Source organism: Aquarana catesbeiana, linkage group LG03 (assembly GCF_042186555.1).
Source record: "Aquarana catesbeiana isolate 2022-GZ linkage group LG03, ASM4218655v1, whole genome shotgun sequence".
Lineage (NCBI taxonomy): Eukaryota > Metazoa > Chordata > Amphibia > Anura > Ranidae > Aquarana > Aquarana catesbeiana.
Window position 1 is genome coordinate 96,028,443 of NC_133326.1, and position 24,023 is coordinate 96,052,465.

The 24,023-nt window shown below is 43.7% G+C and overlaps 1 protein-coding gene across 3 annotated transcripts in view; it reads right to left on the reverse strand.

Annotated features, from left to right (window-relative positions):
- Positions 1–4,210: 4,210 nt before the first annotated feature.
- Positions 4,211–24,023, reverse strand: part of TARS3 (threonyl-tRNA synthetase 3) — a 100,226-nt gene continuing 80,413 nt past the window's right edge. For all 3 annotated transcript variants that reach the window (XM_073618844.1, XM_073618843.1, XM_073618842.1), the window contains 3 exons: positions 17,336–17,408; positions 14,731–14,845; positions 4,211–6,123 (listed from right to left, as the gene is read on the reverse strand). In XM_073618844.1, coding sequence (XP_073474945.1) covers positions 5,975–6,123; positions 14,731–14,845; positions 17,336–17,408 — 337 coding nt within the window. In that variant the 3' untranslated portion in view covers positions 4,211–5,974. The remainder of the gene's footprint in view (positions 6,124–14,730; positions 14,846–17,335; positions 17,409–24,023) is intronic.

Sequence of the window (24,023 nt, forward strand, 5' to 3'; positions counted from 1 at the left end):
TCCAAAATATACAACCCAGAGACTGGGTTCACACTTAAGCGCATTGGATTTGGGTTTCTCCAAATCCAATTCCCATGACAGAAGATTGTGACCAGCTCTCTATGGAGTCTGTTTACACATCACCGGGGAGGCTGCAGAGCGCATTGCACAGGGGTCCTGTGTGTCTTTGGCTCCATTTCAGGTCCGAATTCAGGCAAAAATTTGGGCCTGAAACGGAGAAAAGGGACACGCTGGGCCCCTGCTATGAGCCACATCGGCTGAGCCTCTGTTCACACTGCTGCAACCCCAAAGCCATGTGATTTTGCATTGGGACTCAATACAACTTTCATGTGACTTTGGCCTTGACCAATCATACCAATGCAGAGTGTGACACATATTATTGAACCCTCTGATATTGCAGCACCTGAACCTTATGATCACTAACCATATTGCTTCCAGGGCAAATAATGAAATGATAAAAAATTAGGAAGACCCCATGCGTTACTGCAAGTGTGACATCTGAGGAAGCCTTCAGCATAGCAGGGGGGACTTGTCTCAGAGCCTGTGCACACCAGAACATGGCCAAGGGGACCCGCGTTCCATGTATGTTTCCGACAAAGACTTGGGGGGCACACCCTAACTATGCATTACATTAAAGATGTTGGTTACTTTGATGCAGTAGTGAGCCTATGCACTGTATGGCCATATGGTGCAACCAAATCCCCATATTTGCTTATTATGTTCAGGTGCCTTGTAGGATTTAAATATTTTTGTACGTGCGCGCTATAATCTTTTGTTCTGTTTGTATGGTCTTATGGCAGCACCATCTTTAATGTGATGCATTGTTAGGGTGTGCCCCCCAAGTCTTTGTCTGTTATATGGGTCCTGACCAGACCCCTGGGCATGGAGCATCCCATCATCCCCCACCAATACTTCTAATCAGTGTCCACCTGAGTTATAGGAGTCCTTTTAGTTCTCTCATAAAGAGGAGTGTATTATTCCCATGGTTGAGAAGTGGGATCTTTCATTCTATGAATAGTGTAGGACCCACTGAAAACAGGGTACTTTGACACAGTAGTGGGCTTAAGCACTGTATGGCCATATGGTGCAACCAAATCCCCATATTTGCTTATTATGTTCAGGTGCTTTAAATAGCCTTGTAGGATTTAAATGACACTTTTGTATGGGTGCGCTGTAAACAACTCGTCATTGTCAAATGCAGGTCGCAAACAGAGGGTGTTTGCCTGCACAGGATCACATGGTACAGAAGTGCCATGTGATACGGTTGCCGTGAGTTTCCAAAAGTAGTGCGTGCACAGCTCCATCTTTCTTTGTTTTTTGTTCTCATAGATTTATATGCTTTTTGGCTGTTATAAGCTAGTCTTTGGATGGTTTGAGTGTGGTATAGATAAATACTGTCCAGATATCCTGTCTCAGAGTGAGTTTTTTTTACGATTTTAATTTCTTATTTTATGTATGTTTTTGGTTTAGAGTACATAAATTCGTTTTTTTTTCCTCTTTCTAGGATTTTTTTTTTTTTTTTGTAGGAAGCTGTGAGAACTGTAATTTTCTGTGAAACGTTGGTCATTTTACCACCCAAATTTGGTTTAATAACCTGATAAGTCCATTTAGACTACTAGGTGTGCGTCTTATGTTTTTTTTTTTTTTTTATTTTTATTTATGATGCTTAGCCTGGGTTCACACTATAGCAATGCGGGAACTAGTGCAATTCCAGCACTGGTTCCCACATCGTATCTCTCCTGCAGGCAGTTTACACTGCCCTCTGGGGTGATCGTTGCTGTTCGTCTCTCCAGGGAGGGGTGGGATGTTAGTTTGTGAAGCCCACCCGAAATTTTGAGAACCAGCCTCCACTGCTGCTAGGGACTGTTATTACAGCCCCTTTAGGCTCCATTCACACTAGCGCGTTTTTTGATGCATTTTGCAGAAATGCATGGGAATTTTTTAACATGGTTTCCTATGGAACATGTTCACATCAATGCCTTTTTGTATCTCTGCGTTTTTGGAAAGGGTCAGGGACTTTTTTTTCATGCAAAATGCAGCGTTTTGCATGTAATAGAATTCAATGGACCAGCATTAAAAATGCAAGTGCAGCGTTTTTACAGCATTTTCGGCTTTTTTTTTTTTAGACTGTATACAGTCTAAAAAAAAAAAAAACTGTAAAAAAAAAAACAAAACGCAAAACGCTGTAAAAACGCTGCAAAAACTGCTGCTCAAAAACATGGCACGCATCACAAAAAAAAACTCCAGAAACGCTCAAAAGCAACATGCATAGGTGTGAATCGAGCCTTACTGATTAATACTTCCACATTTGTGTTCCCTACAGCTCTTTACAAATAACTTGGTATTTGTCAGTATAAAGCAAAATATATATAAAAAAAAAAAGTTAAAAGGGACGGACAGCACAGAAAAAGGTAACTTAGTGTGAAAGAAAGAAATAAAACAAAACTATTTACATAGCATAACCCAGATTATTTTTAATTGCCTGAGCAATCACTACTGTCTGCACAATAAGTAGCAAAGGCCCGCAAGTTAGGCAGCAGGGCTCTAGAGACCTTTGTGTGTGAATATTCCAGAATATTGGCATAAGCGTATAATTCTATAAAAATTTTGTACCTTTTAACATTAAAAACCAGAGCTCTAGTTTGTGATTTTATCTAGTCTGAAAAGATGCCATCAGTCTGCTGTAGGCAGAAGGAAGCATTTCCCCAGTCTCTTATTCCTCTGTGATTAAACTTTAGCATCATAACCGTGTCATCTTTAATGCCCCATTCACACTTGTGAATAGAGCGGTCACCGATTACATGCGAGAACCCTAGTGGGGGTTCCTGGTGATTACCTACGGAAAGCAACCCTATTGAAAGCAATGGGAGGCTGACAGCTCTTGCCATTAAAAAAAAGGTTCTGTGTGAGTTTGGTCCGAATGCAATGCGAATTCAGCCATACCGTCTGTATGGCGGACTTTGCATCGCACAGACATCGCATGTGATTTGCAGTGCGGTGCGAATCACATCCGATGTCAGACAGTACAGCAGTGTGAACCGGCCCTCGCACATGAATGGCCACGATTAGCTGTTGGAGCGGTCAGCCTCCCATCGCTGGAAACCCCTGGTGGGATTCTCGCATGTAATGGGTGGCCGCTCCATTTGCAAGTGTGAATAGGGCCTAAACCAGTATCTCAGTCCAAGAAGGAGATGCCAACCCAAGGAAATGCCTGAACAAAGATGGCACCTTGGAAATAAATGGGGGGAGAACCGTTATTTTTGAAAGCGTTAATAAATACCTGTAAGTGTTATATTTACACATTACTTAGCATGTATGAACTTAAATAGAAAAAATAAATACATATGACACTAAGCCCTAAGCCAGTCAGTGGCGGCTGGTGCTCAAAATTTTTCAGGGGGCGCAAACAAACTGAAAAATACTGACCCCCCCCCCCCCATCAATTGCAGCCTCACTGTGCCCATCAAACGCAGCTATTGCGCCCATCATATGCAGCCACATGTGCCCATCAAATGCAGTCACTTGTGCCCATCAAATGCAGCCAGGCTCAGCTGTCACTTCACTAATCCCCTAAATGCTCTGCGCCCCGAGCCCACCCTATTTTGAAGCCTATTAGAGCCTCTGGCTCTAATCATGTGCTTCAAAATACACACACCTCGCCTATCCCGCCATAGTAATTCATGTGTCCGGTGTCCTGAAAGGGACACGGGCCGCCACTGAAGCCAGTGGTTCTCAACTCCTGTCCTCAGGACCCACTAACAGGCCAGGTTTGCAAAATAACTGAAATACATGACAGGTGATATCATTTGCTGCTCAGTGATTGCGGTATTCTAGTCTGCATCTCCCCAAGGTAATACTTAAAATCTGGCCTGTTAGTAGGTCCTGAAGACAGGAGTTGAGAACCACTGCTCTAAGCAGTCCATAAAAATAAATAAAACACACACACACACGTATAAAGCACAGTCATGTACATTACAAATGTGCTCTGTGTTCTGATGGGTCAAAAATAAACTAGTGTAGTAATATAAAAAATACAAAGCGAGATGAGAGTCTGAACATGTAACCTGCCATAGTCATAGAACACGCTTACCTCCAGTTATTGAGTTCTCTCTCCTGTGTTAAGCAGAGAGGACTCAGTGGGCCACCACAAGGTCCACATCATGGCCCAAATTTTTTGAAAGTGCTGTGTGTGTAACCAAACACATTCTAATTGGGAGCAGACAGTGCTATTTGTGCTTTATTATAAATGTACAATTTAAAAGTACAATTGGGTAATGCTAACAATATTTTCGTCAGACAGGCTGTAAACTATAGCGGCTCTGGATCTATAGGAACTAAGCAGCTGTGCGTAGGGGGTAAGTGTTGCTAGGAGGTAAGTGATTTAGCAAAAGTTTGAGAAAATTATACCGGTACTTTAAGGCCCCTTGCACATGGAGCCATCTAGGCCCTTACAGCTTTTTGGTGTGCCCGGAAGAGGCAGGTGCAGCATCCAGCCCCACTGCAAGCAGCATGTCAAAGTCTATGAAAGGCCAGGGCCAATTCTCCCACTAGGCAGCTGCCTAGGGTGCACTGCTGCCTAGGGGTGCAACCACAGCCACTGGGTCCCATCCAGAGGATCGGATCCCCCCCTGCTGGGTGGTGGCTTGTGCGGTGCAGAGTGTAGCGGGAGGCAGCGCCATCTGGCTGGCTGCAGAGTCGCTGGGCGGGGAGAATGTGCAGGCAGATCCCCCCACCCCCTTCCCCGGAGCCAGGGGCGACCATGCCGATGTAGCTGTGGGTGTCAGCTCTCTGCCTGCCTCCCTCCCTGAGTGATGTGCAGCCATTGGAGGAGCAGGGCGGGCGGCATTGTGCACAGAGAGAGAGACAGCCAGGATGGATCCACCCAGGTCTGGACTGGCCATAAGACACACACTGGGCTGAGGCCACCGAGCCACTTGTCTTGGAGCTGGATGAACCCAAAGCAAAGCTGCTCCTGCAGCCCGCGCTGCTTACCCAGCCTCTCCACAGCCAGCCTCTGGAGCCCAGGGGTGGAACCGAATGTTCAGCTGATCTGAACAGGGGAGGAGCTGGAGGAGGTCTCTCGTGTGTGATCTTGGAATTGGTGACACCGACTGCCACCTGCTGCCTGACATGTGGAGGGAGCTGGAAATAAGTGCCCCAAGGCCAGGTGGTGGTGGTGGTGGTGGTGGTGGTGGTGGGGGGGGGGGGGGGAAGCACTCCATCCTCCCACCTGGCTCCACCCCCCCTCTTCTGTCCACCTGGCTCCACCCCCCTCCTATCCACCTGACTTATCCCTCCACCTGGCTCCATTCCTGCACCTGACTCCATTCCCCCACCTGGCTGCACCCCCTCTCCTGTCCACCGGGCTCCATCCCTCCACCTGGAGTTCTGGTGCTAAAATTATTGAATTCATTTTGATTTTTTTTTTTTTGGGATGGGCGCTGGTCTCACCTAGGGCGCAAAATAGTCTAGCGCCGGCCCTGTGGAAGGCTACCGCTGGATGCTGTACTGAGTGGTGCTGACCTTCATCCTTGAATGCACAGGGCCCTACATGCTGGTATCACTCTGTACAATGTACAGCCCCATCCAGCCGCAACTTGCCATAGACTTTGTCAGCAAAGCTGGACACTACACCTGACCCTCCATGGTGCACTAAACACCTAAAGGAATGCATCTGCTCCTAGACAGCCCCATGTGTAAGGTGCTAAAAGGCTGTGCCCATGTAAAATGGATATTTTGTTTTTGGGACAGTGAATAAGTTGATGCTAATACCAGTCTCATATTTTTCAGCTACCCTAGTGATATGATCTCCAAGAGAAAGGGGTTTTAGCAGGAAAATTTCTACAAAATTGTATTAAAATTTTCATTTCAAATATAAATGACCAAAGTTCTATTTATTGGCAATATATATTTTACAGAGATATTAGCAGCATTTGATTCCTGAAAGGTAGTGCATTTCCCTATTATCTGGTCTTCAGAATTCCTCTTCTGCATTTTTACTTTGCGACTTCTTTAACTTTGTGAGTTTTTCTATAGCTAGAGCTATAGGTACCTCTCCATGCACCTTGTTATCTCTGGTCCGCACATTGACTGCCTTGTTTGACCGCTCTTTCTCGCCGACCACTAAAACAACAAAAGTTTTGTTAGTTAATGGAGCCAAGCATTTAGAAGAATTTCCCCTAAAACACAGAGTTTAGAATTTAAAGTTTATGTGGAGCCAAAATGTTGTATTTTTAGTTTGTCACGGAGTGGGGGGGGGGGATTAGGACAGTTGTTGGAATTTTCCTGCTATTTGGGGCTCCAAATACAATAGTTGCACCTAATAGAAATTGAGAGAGTAACACAGATATAACAACAACAATATAATATATATATATATATAAAAAAACACATCAGGTCTCAATGGGGAAAAATATCATGCTGGATATCTATATGGATATGGACTGGGTAATGTGTTAGGAACAAAAGGATGCCACATCATTTGATGGAAATGAAAATTATCAATCTATAGAGGGCTAGATTTCAAAGACACCATGAAAAATCAAAGTGAAAAAAATTATAAAGCAAGCCAATATATTTTGCCAAAATTTCATTGCAGCAACTCAAAATGGTACTCGGTAGTTTGTATGGACCCCACGTGCATGTATGTATGCCTGACAACATCGTGGCATGCTCCTAATGAGACAACGAATGGTGTCCTGGGGTATTTTCTCCCAGATCTGGACCAGGGCATCACTGAGCTCCTGAACAGACTGAGTTGTAACCTGGCGGTGTCGGATGGACCAAAACATAATGTCCCAGAGGGGTTCTATTGAATTTAGGTCAGGCGAGCATGGGGGCTATTCAATGGTATCAATTCCTTCATCCTCCAGGAAGTGGCTGCATACTCTCGCCACATGAGGCTGGGCATTGTCATGCACCAGGAGGAACCCAGGACCCACTGCACCAGCGTAGGGTCTGACAACGGGTCCAAGAATTTCATCCCAATACCTAATGGCAGTTAGGGTGCCATTGCCTTGTCTGCAGAGGCCTGTGTGTCCCTCCATGGATATGCCTCCCCAGACCATCACTGACCCACCACCAAACCGGTCATGCTGAACGATGTTACAGGCAGCATAATGTTCTTCATGGCTTCTCCAGACCCTTTCACATCTGTCACATGTGCTTAGGGTGAACCTGCTCTCATCTGTGAAATGCACAGGGCACCAGTGGCGGACCTGCCAATTCTGGTGTTCAATGGCAAATGCCAGTCAAGCTCCATGGTGCTGGGCAGTGAGCACAGGGCCCACTAGAGTACATCAGGCCCTCAGGCCACCCTCGTGAATGTTTCTGACCAAACAATCAGAAACACTTCATACCAGTGGCCTACTGGAGGTCATTTTGTAGGGCTCTGGCAGTGCTCATCTTCTTCCTCCTTGCACAAAGGAACAGATACTGATCCTGCTGATGGTTAAGGACCTTCTACGGCCCTGTCCAGCTCTCCTAGAATAACTGCCTGTCTCTTGGAATCTCATCCATGCTCTTAAGACTGTGCCGGGAGACACAGCAAACCTTCTGGCAATGGCACGTATTCATGTGCCATCCTGGAGGAGTTGGACTGCCTGTGCAACCTCTATAGGGTCCAGGTATTGCCTTATGCTACCAGTAGTGACACTGACCCTAGCCAAATGCAAAACCAGTGAAAAACAGTCAGAAGAGTAGGGAAAAAATATCAGTGGTCTCCACCTGTAAAACCATTCCTGTTTTGGAGGTTGTCTCATTGTTGCCCATCTAGTGCACCTGTTAATTTCATTAACACCAAAGCAGCTGAAACTGATTAACAACACCCTCTGCTACTTAACTGACCAGATCAATATACCAGGAGTTTAACTGACTTGATGCTATATTCTGATTAAAAAGTGTTCCTTTCATTTTTTTGAGCCATGTATATAATTATTATATGGCCCCCCCATAGGAGGCGCATAGGCGCAGCCCCCCAAGCTGTTAAAAAAAAAAAAAAAAAGTGCCCTTTAAGAGTGTCCGGGTGCCAACACGGAGGTCTATGGGAAACTTCCCAGCTTGCATATCAGCTGATTGCAAGCTGGGAAGCTGATTTGCCCGCGTTTAGGGCGTGTGCAGGGCGCAAACAATACCACTCTACACCAATTTGTTTCTGTCCTCCCTTCCTGTATTTTAATTGGCAGGGATCGGAGGACGGTGGGCGGTGCTTTCTTCAGCACACAAATCGATGGACTGAGACTGCCAGTGCGGCTCTGCAACGGCAGAGCTAAGCCCCTATGCAGGGCAGTGACAAGGCATGGACAGAGGAGAAGTGTTTCTGTATAGATGCAGGGGCGAACTTGGAGTTTGAGCAGCTCATCCTCTCTTTTAGTAGTGACAACAAGCAAATGGAGGGAAGTAAATCTTTCACTCACATGATAACAGAGCTGACTGCACACTAGGCTCAGCCTTATTTATTGCTGGAGAGACACCAAAGCTTCCTCTGTCAGGAGCTCTGCTATCTTCAGCTATCTCACCATTTGTTGAACTTGTCTCCAGTTAGAGTTATACTGTCCCAGCCATAAACATGGCTGAGCCTGAGTGTGCAGTGAATGTTCTGTCATCAGGTGAGGAGGTTAACCCTTTACTTCCCTCCATTTGTTTTGTTGGGTTCTCATATTACCTACTGGAGGAAGTTTATGAGCCCGGGTTCAGACTACTGCGATCTAAGACATGGCATGTGATTCGCACCCGCCTACAGTGCCGATCACATGCGATGTCTGTGAGATAGGAGTTCAGCCATACAGTTGTATAGCTGAACTCGCAGGAAAGAAAGTGCAGGGATTTTTTTTTCCCCCACACTGAAATTGGATCGCATGGGTGTTCTCACCTATGCGATCTGATTCCTGTGCGAGTTCACACTGCGATCTGTGAACCGATCTGGGGGTGTCACATTTTAATCACGAGAAGGAGGTGTCACCAGCACACCAGGATCTCCAAAATTGGGTCCAAAACTTTAATCATATAGCTTAAAAAAATAAAAGCTTTTATTTATGGATACTATGTGATTAAAGTTTTGGACTCAATTTTGGAGATCCTGGTGTGCTGGTGACACTTCCTTCTCATGATTGCAGTTGGTTCCAGCCGCTGGTCATTTCAGCACCCAATCTAAGATACAGCCGTTTGTACAGGAACGTGTGCGTTGGGAGTATGCATTGGAGAATTTAACATTGTAATGACACCCGCAGCGGTTTGCAGAGGGCAGTGTGAACTGCCTGCGGGAGAGATGCGATGTGGGAACCAGCGCTGGTTCCCGCATCGCATCAGTGTGAACCTAGGCTAAAGGAGAAGGGTCATCTCAAAACCAGGGCTGGTCCTTAATGCTTCTAAATTAGAAGCATCCACTATTTTAGAATTTGGAATTTAGAATTCAACTGTTTGTTGAACCCGGGTGTAATACAAGGATGAGGATGATGATGATGACGGGTGTATTATAGAATGATGAGGATGAAGATGAGGATGATGACGACAATGGGTGTATTATACAATGATGATGATGACGATGGGTGTATTATACAATGATGATGATGATGATGATGATGATGATGACGACGACGATGGGTGTATTATACAATGATGAGGATAATGATGACGGGTGTATTATACAATGATGAGGGGTGTATAATATGGGGATGGCGATGATGGGTGCATTATACAAGGACTGGCTCATCAGGGTGTCAGCTAGTGTCAGTGAGTGTGCCACATCATGTCTCGTTTGCAATACATGATTTTGGGGATTTCTGCCATGCCATGTACTGACTACGTTACACTACACAATATTCACAAATTGTGACTACAACTGTCCTGTAATGTATAAAGGTATATACACCCACCTTCTTCCTTCCTGTATATAGAGACCATCCTGACTGCAGATATACATCATCTGTCCTGTTACTGTATATATATATATATAGCTGTATACAGGACAGATGATGTATATCTGTAGTCAGTGATGATGGAGGAAGGTTTCTATATACAGGAAAGAAGGTGGGTGTATATAGCTAGCTGTATACAGGACAGATGATGTATACCTGCATACCCTGATCTGTGAGGCTGAGCTATACACCCTGATCTGTAAGGCTGAGCTTTATACCCTGATCTGTGAGGCTGAGCTGTATACTCCTGTCCTGTGATACTAGGGCTGTATACTCCTGACACTATGGGTGGAATACAGGGGATGGAGTGGGTGGATTCTATAAGGGGTGGGGCTTATGGAAAGTGGGAGGGGTGAAAAAGGAAGGGCGGGGTCTGGCGCCCCCCCATCCTAAAACTCCAGCCGCCACTGTGTGTAGAAATATATATATATATATATATATATATATATATATATATATATATATATATATATATATATATATATATATATATATATATATACATACATATATATATATAAATGAAGGCCAGTATGGTGGTCTGAATTTATGGGAGGAGCCCGGGGGGTCTTTAACCAGCCCACTTGCCTGTGGTCTTTGTCGGTTTCCTCTGCGCGATACCCACCCTCACATCCCCTTTTCAGGGCATTTCTCAAATTCATTTCTCTTCACAAAATATTAATTTCTAATCTTGGCATACCGTCCATCAGACAAGGGCACACTTCAGGTCCATTTCATGTGGTATTATGAAATACTATTAAGCTGGAAGACCCATCTTCAGTGTTCTGGCTGAGGGAAGAAGGTTCTCATCCAAGATTTTACAATACATGCCCCCGTCCATTGGCCCCTCAATGCGGCAAAGTCGGTCTGTACCTATAGCAGAAAAACAGCCCCAAAGCATAATGTTTCCACCTCCGTCCTTGACTGTAGGGATGGTGTTCTTGGGGGCCTTGTTTGCATTTTTCTTCCTCCAAAAAGGGTGAGTCGAGTTAATGCCAAAGAGCTTAATTTTGGTCTCATTTAACCACAGCACTTTCTCCCAATCCTTCTCTGAATCATTTAGATGCTCATTGGCAAACTTCAGATGGGCCTGTACATGTGCCTTCTTGAGGAAGGGGACCTTGTGGGCGCTGCAGGATTTCAATCCATTGTGGCCTATTGTGTTGCCAACAGTTTTGTTTGGTGATTGTGGTCCCAACTGCCTTGAGGTCATTCGCAAGCTCCTCCCATGTAGTTCTGGGCTGATCCCTCACTTTTCTCATGATCATCCTCACCCCATGAGGCAAAATCTTGCATGGGGCTCCAGAGCGAGCGCGATTGATTTTTTTTTTTTTGTTTGTATTTCTTCCATTTGCGAATAATCGCACCAACAGTTGTCTCCTTCCCAACAAGTTTCTTGCCGATGGTCTTGTAGCCCATTCCAGCCTTGCGCAGGTCTACAGTCTTGTCCCTGACAACCTTTGACAGCTCTTTGGTCTTGCCCATGATAGTGGGTTTGAATGGAAGAAAGATTCTGTAGACAGGTGTTTTTTATACACATAACGAGTTGTTGTTAGGAGCACCTTCTTAAATTGACAGGACTATTCTGTGTACCACATGAACACATACTGTAACCAGCCTGTGGGCGCCAAAATTATTGTTGGTTGGTAAGGGATCAAATACCTATTTTACTCACTGAACCGAAACTCAGTTTAGAACATTTGTATTATGTGTTTTTACTTCTCTGGATTTTGGCTTTATATTCGGTCTCTAGCATTTAAAAATACACCTATGATAAAAATGATAAATCCAGCATTTCTTTGTAAGCGCCATGGTCCCTACCGTGCCATGCAGACGGCCAGGCGTGGTCACGCCCCAAGTGGCTCAAAGAGGTATTGAACCTATGACTGCCTGTTTAGTGCTCCTGTTACTTTGCCTCTGAGCCACACCTCAGTTCCTTTCAGCCTGCTTTCCAGCTTTGCCTAGTTCTGCATGAAATACTAGGGCCATACTCTGGATCTTGTTGCAATTAGTACCGGTCACGCCTGGTTCAGCTAAGGCAGTTTATCCAATCAGCTGTGTATAAAACACTGCCTCACTCTGAGGGCTTTATCAGTTCATTGTCTCCTGTTTTGTCGAAGGTTCCAGCATTCTAGTGTTCTAGTAACAGCGTTCCAAGACTGACTCCGGCTTCTGACCCTGGCTCTGCTTATCGTTTATTCTGACTTCTGGAATCCCTGACTACGGCTTTACTTCGACTATCCTTTGGCAAATTCCTATCAAGCCCACGTGCACAGTTTCACAGCCCAGGAAGCTTATCTCTTTGTTACCGTGGGCTGTGTGTATTTGCAAGGGTGAGCGTACATTTCTGCGCCATGGACTCCAACCTAGGTAAGCCCTTACATAATGAACTGACCAACATGGAGTCCGCAGAGATGTACAGGATGCTCATGTCCCTTGCTCTGCAAATCTCCAGCCTGGGCCAGGCCGTTGCTGAGTTGCAGAAAGAAGTCCGCTTGTTTAAAAGGCACAGTACGCCCAACCCTGGAACCTGCATGTTTGGAACCGTTTGTTGTGATGCCTGAGAAGTTTGATGGGAATCGTGCATCATTCTTGAATTTTAGGATGATTGCGAGCTGTTGTTCGCTCTTAAGCCTAGGACCTATGCCTCTGACTTTATAAAGGTTCGCGCATCCATCAACCTGCTCACTGGGCTAACCAAGATATGGGCTTTTCAGCTATTACAGGAGAGGAGTCCAGTCTTAGACAGCTGGGAGGCTTTTATGTTTGCTCTGGACTCTTATATTATAGTTTGTAAGAAAACCAGTCTTTCCAAGTCTGCTCCTAGTTCATGTGGCCTACAGGTACCCAGGGACAGGAATACCCTGTACAGATACGACTCCAAGCCATCCCAGTCTGTGCCAAGTTATTAAGCCCTAACGCCTCTAAACCTAGACGCTCCTGAGGTTTTACCCACTCCTACCCTGGATGATGTGGAACCCATGGAGATCGGGTCCTTCCAGTCCAAGCGGTCTAAGGGAGAGACAGAGCAAAGGAGAAGCTGTGGACTCGGTTTCTATTGTGCAGTAAGAGGGCACCTTATCTCTCTCTGCCCAACTTGTCCACCTCGGCCAAAGTTTCAGCAAGTGGGTACTACTAGGATCCTTCCTGTCACCCTGAATCTTTGCCCGCTATCCAGCTTAAAGTTCCAGTGCCCCAGCCTGATGTCCCAGTGCCTGCTACCCAGTTTGATGTTCCTGTGTCGCCGCTTGACGTTCCGCTGCCGGTGTCGCCGCTTGACGTTCCGCTGCCGGTGTCGCCGCTTGACGTTCCGCTGCCGGTGTCGCCGCTTGACGTTCCGCTGCCGGTGTCCCCGCTTGAAGTACCTGTGCTTGTGTCCCCGCTTGAAGTACCTGTGCTTGTGTCCCCCGCTACCTCCTGACTGTACGTATGTCTCAAATGGCACCATTGTCCGTAAGCAGGACGTGAAGATTTTTGAAAGAGCCGTGCGAGTGACGAAAGTCTCCCCAGCTGCAACTTCTAAAACAAAGAAAGCCCAAAGGAAATAGGCTGTTCCATGCTCTGAGGGCATTCCTTAAGGGAGGGAACTGTAACGGTCCCTACCGTGCCATGCATGGTCACGCCCCAAGTGGCTCAAATAGGTATTGAACCTATGACTGCCTGTTTAGTGCTCCTGTTACTTTGTCTCTGAGCCACACCTCAGTTCCCTTCAGCCTGCTTTCCAGCTTTGCCTAGTTCTGCATGAAATAGGTCCATACTCCATCCATACTGGATCTTGTTGCAATTAGTACCTGTCACTCCTGGTTCAGTTGAGGCAGTTTATCCAATCAGCTGGGTATAAAACACTGCCTCACTCTGAGGGCTTTGTCAGTTCATTGTCTCCTGTTTTGCCTAAGGTTCCAGTGTTCCAAGACTCACCGGATTCTGACCCTGGCTCTGCTTACTGTTTATTCTGACTCCTGGAATCCCTGACTATGGCTTTACTTCGATTATCCTTTGGCAAATTCCTGTCAAGCCCCCGTGCACAGTTTCACAGCCCAGGTAGCTTATCTCTTTGTTACCGTGGGCTGTGTGTATTTGCAAGGGTGTACGTACATCTCTGCGCCATGGACTCCAACCTAGATAAGCGATTACAGTAAGTGGGTAATTTACTAAATCTGCAGGGGATCAAATAATTATTTTCCCCGCTGTACATATACATACACACAGTATATGTATCTGCACCCCTGTGCCTTTGAGGAGGGGTGGGCTACCTCAAGGCTCACCTGCCCTCTATATAGCTATTAGAATGCATGTGTTTTCTACTATGGAGGTTCTCAAAGAAATAAACAAGAGCTAGGACAGCAGATAATACTGGGATGCCTTGGAGTGGCTCTGCAGCTTACGCATGTATTTGCAAATGTGTGCTAACAAAACCCCTGTTTTTAATGCAAACTAGATAATGTGGTTGGTAGCAGACTGGCTTGAGAGTTGATCTAGGAATTTTCTTTGGTTTTGTCTTTCATGCAGCTGGTTGCCTGTCATCGATGTGAACAGGCTGCCAGCACGGGTCTGAATGAACACCCATGAATCCCACATGGGTGAAGATGGCCCCTTTGCACAGGAATTCGGATTCACAGGCATACGTAAATGAGCCCATAGAAGGGATACATTGCTTTTTGCTTACAAGCTTTGTTTAGATGATAAACTTCTGTAGATGCAAGCTCTTCCTTGCACTAAAATGCCTGGTAATATAAGCCTCATCCCTTGTGACTTGGTTGGAAAGGCATAGTATAGGTAAAATGTTTACATAAACACGGCAATCATTCATAATTACCTAAAATAAAATTGTACTGAGCCAGCTGAGCATTTCGTATCTTCTTATTCAATGTACAACTGTGATCCAAATCCACATCAGCCATAAAACCAGCATCAAAAAAGTCTTTGCACACCTGAGTGACCATCAAAAAACACAGTTAGCAGAAAAATAAGCAAGAGCTCTTCTTTAACAATTACATGCTCACTGAAGCACTTATAGGAAAAAATAGAATTGCAAGGAGTCAAAGCCTGTGTGTATGAGCATTAAAAGCAACCTATGGTGACAAGTAATTCTGAGTCTGGGTACAGAAACATGCAGTGGTCACTAAGGAAATGATTGGACCAAAAGACACTTTTTTCAGTGTTCTGTCCTTAGGGGAAAGAGTACATGTAGTACTTGTGCTTTTTAGGCCTAGCTGTGAGGTCAAACAGGGTAACCGCCCTCCCCCCCCCACAGTGATCTGACAATGTAGCTAGCAAGGAGCTAGCAAGCTTGATAAATGGTGCTTCTCTCGGCTACATACTGACACTAGCCCCATTCATCTGCATTCTTCTTGCCACCGCTTGTCTCTGGCAAGTGCTTGGAGCACAGAATCCAACTTCTTGTTAGCTATGTTGTCGAACAGCCGGGGGGGGGTTGTTGTGCAGGGTGCACCATGCCTGACCTTAAAGCTAGGCTTACAAAGCACGTAAGAGACACAGTACAAAGTACTAAATTTATGTGGTCTCCTAGCCACTTCCGGACCGCCGCACGCTGATATACGTCCTAACTTTGAAGAGGAATATCGTTGTTATGGCAGCAGCTAGATAACCCCGATATCCTCTTCTTTGGCCAGCTGTCCGGTTTCCGACAATAGTTGTCTTTGCGGCGTATTCGCTGCGAGATCACTTTTATCGGTGGAAGGAGCGGGCCCCCCCGTCGCGCTCCGATGCCCTCTGCCACTTACCGGAGCCGTCGGCAGAGATGATCGGATGCTCTTCCTTGCTGGGTATGGAGACAAGTGAGGGGAAGATGGCCACCACCTGTCTCCATACCATTGCAGGACGGAAGCAACGTCAAAAGTCACATCTGCTCATAGCTCTTAAAGAGCCATTTTTTAAATTTTTTAAAATGAAATTTTTTTTTTTTTTTTATTGCATTTTAGTGTAAATATGAGATCTGAGGTCTTTTTGACCCCAAATCTTATATTTAAGAGGTCCTGTCATGCTTTTTTTTCTATTACAAGGGATGTTTACAGTGACAAATTTTTTTTTTAAAGAGCAGTGTAAAAAAAAAAAGGTCAAATAAATAAGAAAATTAAAATTTTAAACGCACCCCGCCGCGCTTGCGTGCAGAAGCGAACGCATACGTGAGTAGCGCCCGCATATGAAAACGGTGTTCAAACCACACATGTGAGATTTCACTGTGATCAGTAGAGCAAGAAAAATAATTCTAGCCCTAGACCTCATCTGTAACTCAAAACTTGCAACCTGTAGAATTTTTTAAATTTCGGCTATGGAGATTTTTAAGGGTAAGAGTTTGTCGCCATTCCACGAACGGGTGCAATTTTGAAGCGTGACATGTTGGGTATCAATTTACTCGGCGTAACATTAGCTTTCACAATATAAAAAAAAAAAATTGGGCTAACTTTACTGATGTCTTATTATTTAATTTAAAAAAAAGTATTTTTTCCAAAAAAAGTGCGCTTGTAAGACCACTGCGCAAATATGGTGTGACAAAGTATTGCAACAACCGCCATTTTATTCTCTAGGGTGTTAGAAAACAAAAATGTATAATGTTTGGGGCTTCTAAATAATTTTCTAGCCAAAAAAACTGTTGTTTTTAACTTGAAAACACCAAATCTCAGAGGCCCGGTCCTTAAGTGGCTAGGGGAGCAAACATGTGAGATTTCTCCTTTAAAATTTAGAACGTGCACTAGAGGGTTTTCAAATCTCATTGGACTAAGCTGAAATAAGGATCATTATCCTGCCGAGTTAGATTAGTGAATGAAAAGGATAAGTTCACTTTTCAAAAAAATAAAAATAAATAAATGCACATTTTTTTTGCAGGTAAAAAAAAAAAAAAAGTACATTTTATTATTTTTTGTTGCAGGAGCCTGTAAAAATGCTGATGCCATGCAGGTACGGGTAAGCCGATACTCTCAAACTACCATAGCGCTCCACAGCACCCTGCTAGTTCATTGATAACTACAAGCCGACAGCCGCTAAGGATGTTGGGACTTGTAGTTCATTTAGACACATAGACCCGTTTGTATGAATGGCACAGCCGTGTGGGCAGAGACCCACATGGTTGCGCGGTTTTCAAATGGTGACAGCTAGTACGGAGAGCTGCTCCCCATACTGCTGCCACAGGGATGTGGGGGGTGGGTGGGGCGGCTGCAGCACTGGGAACTTGTTACATATTCCACCCTAAGATCAGGTGGAACATGCAACATGTTCCCAAAGGTGAACCTGTCCTTTAAGCTCATTGTGTGAAACTATCCTTTAAGCCCAGGGTTTCTGAAATGGTCTTTTGATACAACACAAAAAAAGTATGTAAAGTAAAAACACGTAGACTGGAATAGCAAGATCTGCCAATTGGTTGTATGTCATTGTGTGAGCATAGAATACTCGGCAATAATTACCTGTTGTGCATAGTCCTCACAGCTTGGTCCCACAGGGACTACCATGACTTGCTGAGGGGAAAGCCAAAAAGGCCTAATAAAAAAAGTACACAGAAATATAAAGAGTTCATACTCCAGAAAATTAGTTTCAACATTTGCTTTGCTAACAGAATAAAAAGTTATATTTAGCATATGAAGCTCATATTTAGCCTTCTGTATGAAACTGCTAGCTCTTTTAGCCAGGACTTTCAATACTCCAGGCTGCTACACGCAGAAACACAAAGGGGTTGAGTTACTAAAACTGGTGCACACAAAATCTGGTGTGGCTGTGCATAGAAACAAATCAGCTTCCAGGTTTTCCTGTCGAAGCTTAAAGCGGAGTTTCAGCATGTAATAAAAAAAAAATTAAAGTCAGTAGCTACAAATACTGCAGCTGCTGACTTTTAATATAAGGACACTTACCTGTCCAGGGACCCCGTGATGTCGGCACCCGAAGCAAACCTGTCCACTGGCTCCAGGTGCCAGCATCCTCACATGGAAGAGGTGCCCTTACATGGAATAGGGAGTGGGTACCTGTTTTTTACATGTATCCGATCCCCCACTCCTCCCCAAAAGGTGCCAAAATGTGGCACCGGAAGGGGAAGAGAAGGCAGATAAGCGAAGCTTCCACTTTTGGTTGAAACTCAGCATTAGTTGAACAACCTGAAATTAGAAGCTGATTGGTTACCATGCACACCTGCACCAGATTCTGTGCGCACTAATTTTAGTAAATCTCCCCCAAAGGGTCATATGATATATTAGTGATGACGATGACACTACACAGCTCCTCTGGGGTTGCCCCTGCCTGCTGTATTAGACTGAGATTTCACAGCACAAATTAAATGTTCACTGATGTGCCAGAAGCCTAATATTGTGAAGCCCTATTTATTGCCATCAAGTATAATAATTAAGAATAATAATAAAAATATACTCTTTGATATTTGCCGGGTTATTAGCATTTTCTCTCTTTCCCCTTTATTTATAACCAATCTTCCCCTTCTTTCTAAATATTAGGATCATGTCCTACATTGTTGAAGAAGGTATTTTGTTATGCGTTTGGGTTGCTCTACATCATTGTAAATCTATATTCTTATGCCTTGCGATTATACTTTGGTCTATCCATTCTGCTTTCTTGGTTGTGCTCCCTTTTGCCCCTCGCTTTCTTCGTTTGTCTGCTTGTGCAGTTTCCCCTTTCTGTCCTTTCATTTGACTCTCCAACCGGCGCACTTGGGGGATATTCGGCGCGTGTTAGCGCTGAGACATCCTCATAATTTTCCACTACTTTGGCACGATCAGGGCTCTGTATTGAGCTCTGGTTGCTGCCCTGTTTGTGGTCATGCGCCGGTGTCCCCTGAGCGCAGGGCCCTGCCACATCCCATTGGGGCGGCGTCCTGCTCTTGAGGGACAGTTGGTCCGTACACCATGGGTAATGCGCATGCTCTGTGGCCTCTGTGTGCCACCAAGCGTGCGTCATGGCGACCTCATGCCGTCGCGCATTTGTAGAGGCCATGGGGGTATTTATCGGAGCCGTTCACAGCATGCAAACACAGCTGCAACGGCTCTGATCATCAGCACACCATACAGCGTTACATCCAGTGGAGGTAAGCCTGTGCCACTCTGATATCTATGGGCCTATATTGTTCGGCCCTCTGGTTGGCTTAAAAATATTCTAATTTCCTCATTCATATGCACCGTTACAGGTATACAGCCTGGGCTGGAAAAACATTGTATACGCTTTCAGCTGGTTCACAAACATTGGATGTGCCTCCGCTGTGTGGTGATATCTTTGACATGCTGTCTCCATGGGTATGTATTATCCTATGGAGTCTGCTTTGATGTTTTAGAACTTTATTAACTGTGTCTACATCATATCGGTTCATATTTCGTTATACTATTATGCATTTTGTTTTATTCATTTCAGATCATTTGATCTGACTTATACCCGTGGTCTGTGCGGACCTTCGCTGGGGGATCTGTGTGGAGCATTTTGGGGTCACGCCTAAGTAGCTTCTTCCTACCACTCTTTGAGATATTTTCTACCTCCTAGTTATGGGGGCAACATTTTCACCTGGTACGTTATCTGTGCTGTTCATTATGTGTGTTCCCACGCAACTCTTTATGGTTTTAAAAATACATCTACATTGTTTATATTGTCTGTATAAATTTACTAAACGATATGTATGTATATATTTTTTCAATAGACACTGTGCTCTGGATGTTAAAAAAACGCTGAAGAAGGGCATCAAGCCGGAAACGTTGGGTTCATCCAATTAGCTTGTGTCTGCACATACTATGCAATATCATTTATATGTAAAAATATGGATGTACTTTTTATTATTGTTGACAGAAGTCTTTTACTCATTATACGTGTTTTCTAATAAATTTTATATTTTTGATAAACCTTATTGTTCCTGGTCACTTTTAAAGTCCCACCAACCCATGGGGATGGTTTGTTCTTTCTACATATATTGGGATGTGATGACCTAGAACTTATGACTCCATGGATCTTGGAACGCTTTCCTCTATTTATTGCCATCAAGTCCTGCATCTTTCCCCCCAAAAAAGTTACACCAACACTACATGTATTCAGGGGAGAACCATTGATATGCCAGCATTGGTCTCTAAGCATTCATATATGGAGGACACACTTATCCAGCATATCTTGCATCTTAAAGTCAAACGCCAAACTTCTTTTTTTTTTTTTTTTTTTTACATTGGGAAGGCATTGAGCCTCTGTAATTTTCATTTATTTGCTATAAAATACCTGGTGATCCTGACAGTTTACCTTGTTTCCCTTTTTCAATCTGACTACACCAAGCACAGGAGCAAATCCATGCTGACATGTTCGGTTTGCAACCTTGATCTTTGTGATGCTAGGTGTACCTGTACTCTCAGTCAACTTTGCCGCCATGCCCCTGTCCAGCCCTGCTCGATTTGTCTGACTGTGGGCTTAAATCAGGAGACTCACTGTCAAAACTCGAGCTGCTAAGAATTGAAAGACACCCCCAGCTATGGGACAAAGGAATAGAAAGAAGGCTTTGTAGTCTAGAACACGGCAAATTTTATTTAGCTAGTGTGCATTTTTGCAGTGTCTTCACAAATACTTTAATGCATTCTGTGTCCCCACGGGGAGATTTTTCCTTACTTTGTCGGGACTGTTGGAATTCAACATGAATATCATATTTCTGGAGTTTGTACATATATTTCCTTACTATGCCTAAGAGAAGCCAGACTCCCATGGTTTTTGAAAGACTGAAAGTTTCACACTTCTGGGAGGACAGGATGCTGCCACCCAGGTTGGAATGTAGCCTGTTTAGCTTCCATTGCGCATGACAATGCTGGCTCCGATCTGTCTATGGGAATTTCCTGATTAACTGCTATGCGCACAGGCTTCAAAGGCAGCTAAACTGACAGGGATGATGGATTAGGTGAGATACAGGAAATCAAGGGCCCAGGTGTTTGTGGAATTTGACATCGGTCGGATGATGGCAATTCATGGACCAACACTGCCCCCCAGAGGACCGTTATGGCAAGACGGTCCATATGATAGCCTGTTGAGGGAACGCCCCAGAGACACTGTGATTCGTCCAAAGGCAAAGTTGGGCAGGCAAAGGGGGGGGGGGGGGTCTGGATGAGGTATGTTTGTTAAAAAGAAATGTTTGCCAGAGAAACAAACAGTCTCTTTAAGACCTGAGGACCAGCCGAAGAGGATGTATTGTGTTATGATTGTAGGCCTTGTAATATTGCAATTTCTTGTAGTATCTTTATGTTAGTTTTTCTAATTCTGCTGTTTTAGTACATTCCTATTTTATTGGGAAATAAATGTAACTTGTTTACTAAGCAGAGGTGTTTGTTATATCATTGTGCTTATCAGACTCTTACAGAATATCAACTATAGGGATTAGACAAATTAATACATGGGTGTAATAGTTATATAGGATATATTAGATTGTATAATATTGCACCGATTACTTCATTTGGCACCCAGAGAGAGTGTGAATTTTATTTTTACACAGAATCCACAAAAACCTAATGTATTTTTTGTCTTGAGTCCCTATAAGCATAAATCCTCAAGTACACCCAGAACTGAAAATCATCTCTAGTGTGGACAAGATTGGCACTGGCTCGCGAATTCCGAAGCCATGCTTGGATGGTCATGAAGGTTCTGTGAAATATTTCATCAGGGAGACGGACGCGTAGAACCTGGTGAGATCTTTGGCTGATGGATGTATATATGTCAAACGTTTGTATCGTTAATGTGTTTTAGGCCTGTAACCAGTGAAAGGTGCTGGTGAGTAGAGGGAGTGATCACCCCTGGTTCTGATGTAGCCTGCAGACTGACAGGGCAAACCACACATCTTTGAGGAAAAAGTGGGAGAAATATAGATTTTTATTTTTTTTATTCATTTTCATTTTTTTTTTTAGTTATTAATTTTATTACTAGTGTATTTATTTATTTGGTCCCCACGTGAGTGTGAAATAGCGCTCTGTTCCAATAGAAGTTCAATGTGGCCTGCAATCTAAGAGGTTGAAAATCAGTGGTACTATGGTAAGGCATTGACTAAGAGTGTGCCTGGTGTTTTGTAGGCTGTAGAGCTGCAAGGAACAAAGTTGTTTTTAAACGGCTTTTGGATTTGGTTTTTTTTTTGTTTTTTTTTTTTTTGTTTTTTTTGCTCTTGGTTGTGGAACTACAAGTGAAAGTTTGCTTTCAAACAGTTTTATCTGTGTGTGTTTTGTTGTCTAGCTGTGGGCATTGTGTAAGCAACTTCAGTGTAGCTAGGTGCAACTTAGCATATCAATGGAAGCCATTGAAGAATTTGTTAACAAGTATGGCTGTGTTAGATTTGAGTCTATACAAAAGAATGCATTAACACGCCAATACAATGATCTATTAAAACAATGCAGTACTTATAATGATGCCATAGAGTATAAAAAGTCTTCCAAAAAAGGCAAGAAACAAAGAATTGCCAATGCCATATGCATGTTGATGAAGATGAAAGACATTGCGGAACAAAAAGAATTAGAATGGTATAGTGAGAGGAAACAATTATTTGAACAGGTACAAAGTGTAACAGAGAATATATTGGCAATGGTTGCAAAAGCAGATGCAAATGTTGCTGATCACATTCAACAATTAGTGACTGAGAAGTGTGTATTGGAACAGAGATTAGATGAATTAGAAAAAACATGTATGTTGAAGGAACAATGTATCGCATCATTGAATCAAACAGAGGCTGAGAATTTGCGTGTTATCACACTGCTTAGGGAGGAATTACAGGGTGCACAGGCAGCCATAATGGAGTTATCCTCCAAACATGCAAAAGCTGAATGTGCAATGGTGGAGGTACCCTCCGCACATGCACAGTGCTCAGCAAAGATAGAAGTGAAGCATGCAGAAAAAACAGATGATGCTCTTATTGCTGCAAGTGATGTTGCTATGACAGAAATCAATGGTGGAGATGTAAATAAAAGTGCGATAACTGTGCTTGAAAGTGATTCAGGAGTTGAAACTTCTGATGACTCCTCAGACGATGAAAGTGTAAAGTCTGCTTATTCCAAGCATAGTAAATTGTAGTAATAATGTCCAGCAATGTGAGTTTCCACTGCCGTATGCTCAAAGAAGGGCCTATACAGAGAGACCAGCCCTCAAATGTTTTTTGTGTAAAAGGGGGGGGGGTCACATCGCTAATATTGTTGGGCAGCGAATAATGGTATCAAAAGAAGATCGCAGTACCCCAAAACGACCCCAAGGCATTATGAAGTGTATTCTGCCCGATGGGGTAGCAACCCAAAGCATGGAGGCCATAGTAATCAAACCCATTTTCCTTTAAAGACCCAAATGCGGAGACTACAGACTGAAAATCATCAGTATGGAGAACAGTTACGTAAAGTCAAAATGGAGGTAGCCGCATGGTTATTCAAATGTAGCACTGGGGGAAACAATGTTAGCAGCACTTAGTGAGCTGCATGGATGCTCCTTGCCATATTTTTTTTATATACGACGCTCACATCTAAACCTTATACATAGCAAATGTTCCCCTACATTACAATTAATGGGAAAAGGCTTGGGGGACTTAAAAAGTCACTTGTCATGATAACTGTGTGTAATCACTGTCTTTGTGTTCCTTTTTCAGAGACCTTGGAAGAAGATAAAACTGGTTTGGATACTAATGTCTGTGTTTGTTTACAGGTTCTTCAAAGAGAGAACAACAGTGGCACATTTAGCAAAACAGGGGTTAGGTTATGGTAAAGGCATAATCGATTATCAAATGGTACCATGAGCTCATTAATTAGTAATTGTTTGCAAACAATGAAAAAATAAGATAAACAATAGTTAGGCATTAAGGGTTTCAAGTGTTACAAGTGAAGTTACAAATGTTGTGATGAGGTACAGATGTTTTGTTTTTTTGTTTTTCCCATTAACTAATTGTCTTTCAGATGGAAATGAGCACTTACTCTTCTCAGGAGAAAAATCCATGGATGTCTTTAGTTAAAAGTTGAGTGTTTGTCATTGTCTTATGGTGGTTGTCTTGTCATGTTTTTGTGTGATAATGGCCAGAATTTTAATTTCTTTTGTTATTAAGTTTTTTAATTTTTTAAATATTTTTGGTAGTTGTTTAGTCATCCATTTTATTTTTGTTTGTTCAGGTGGAGAAATTATTGTTTAGTC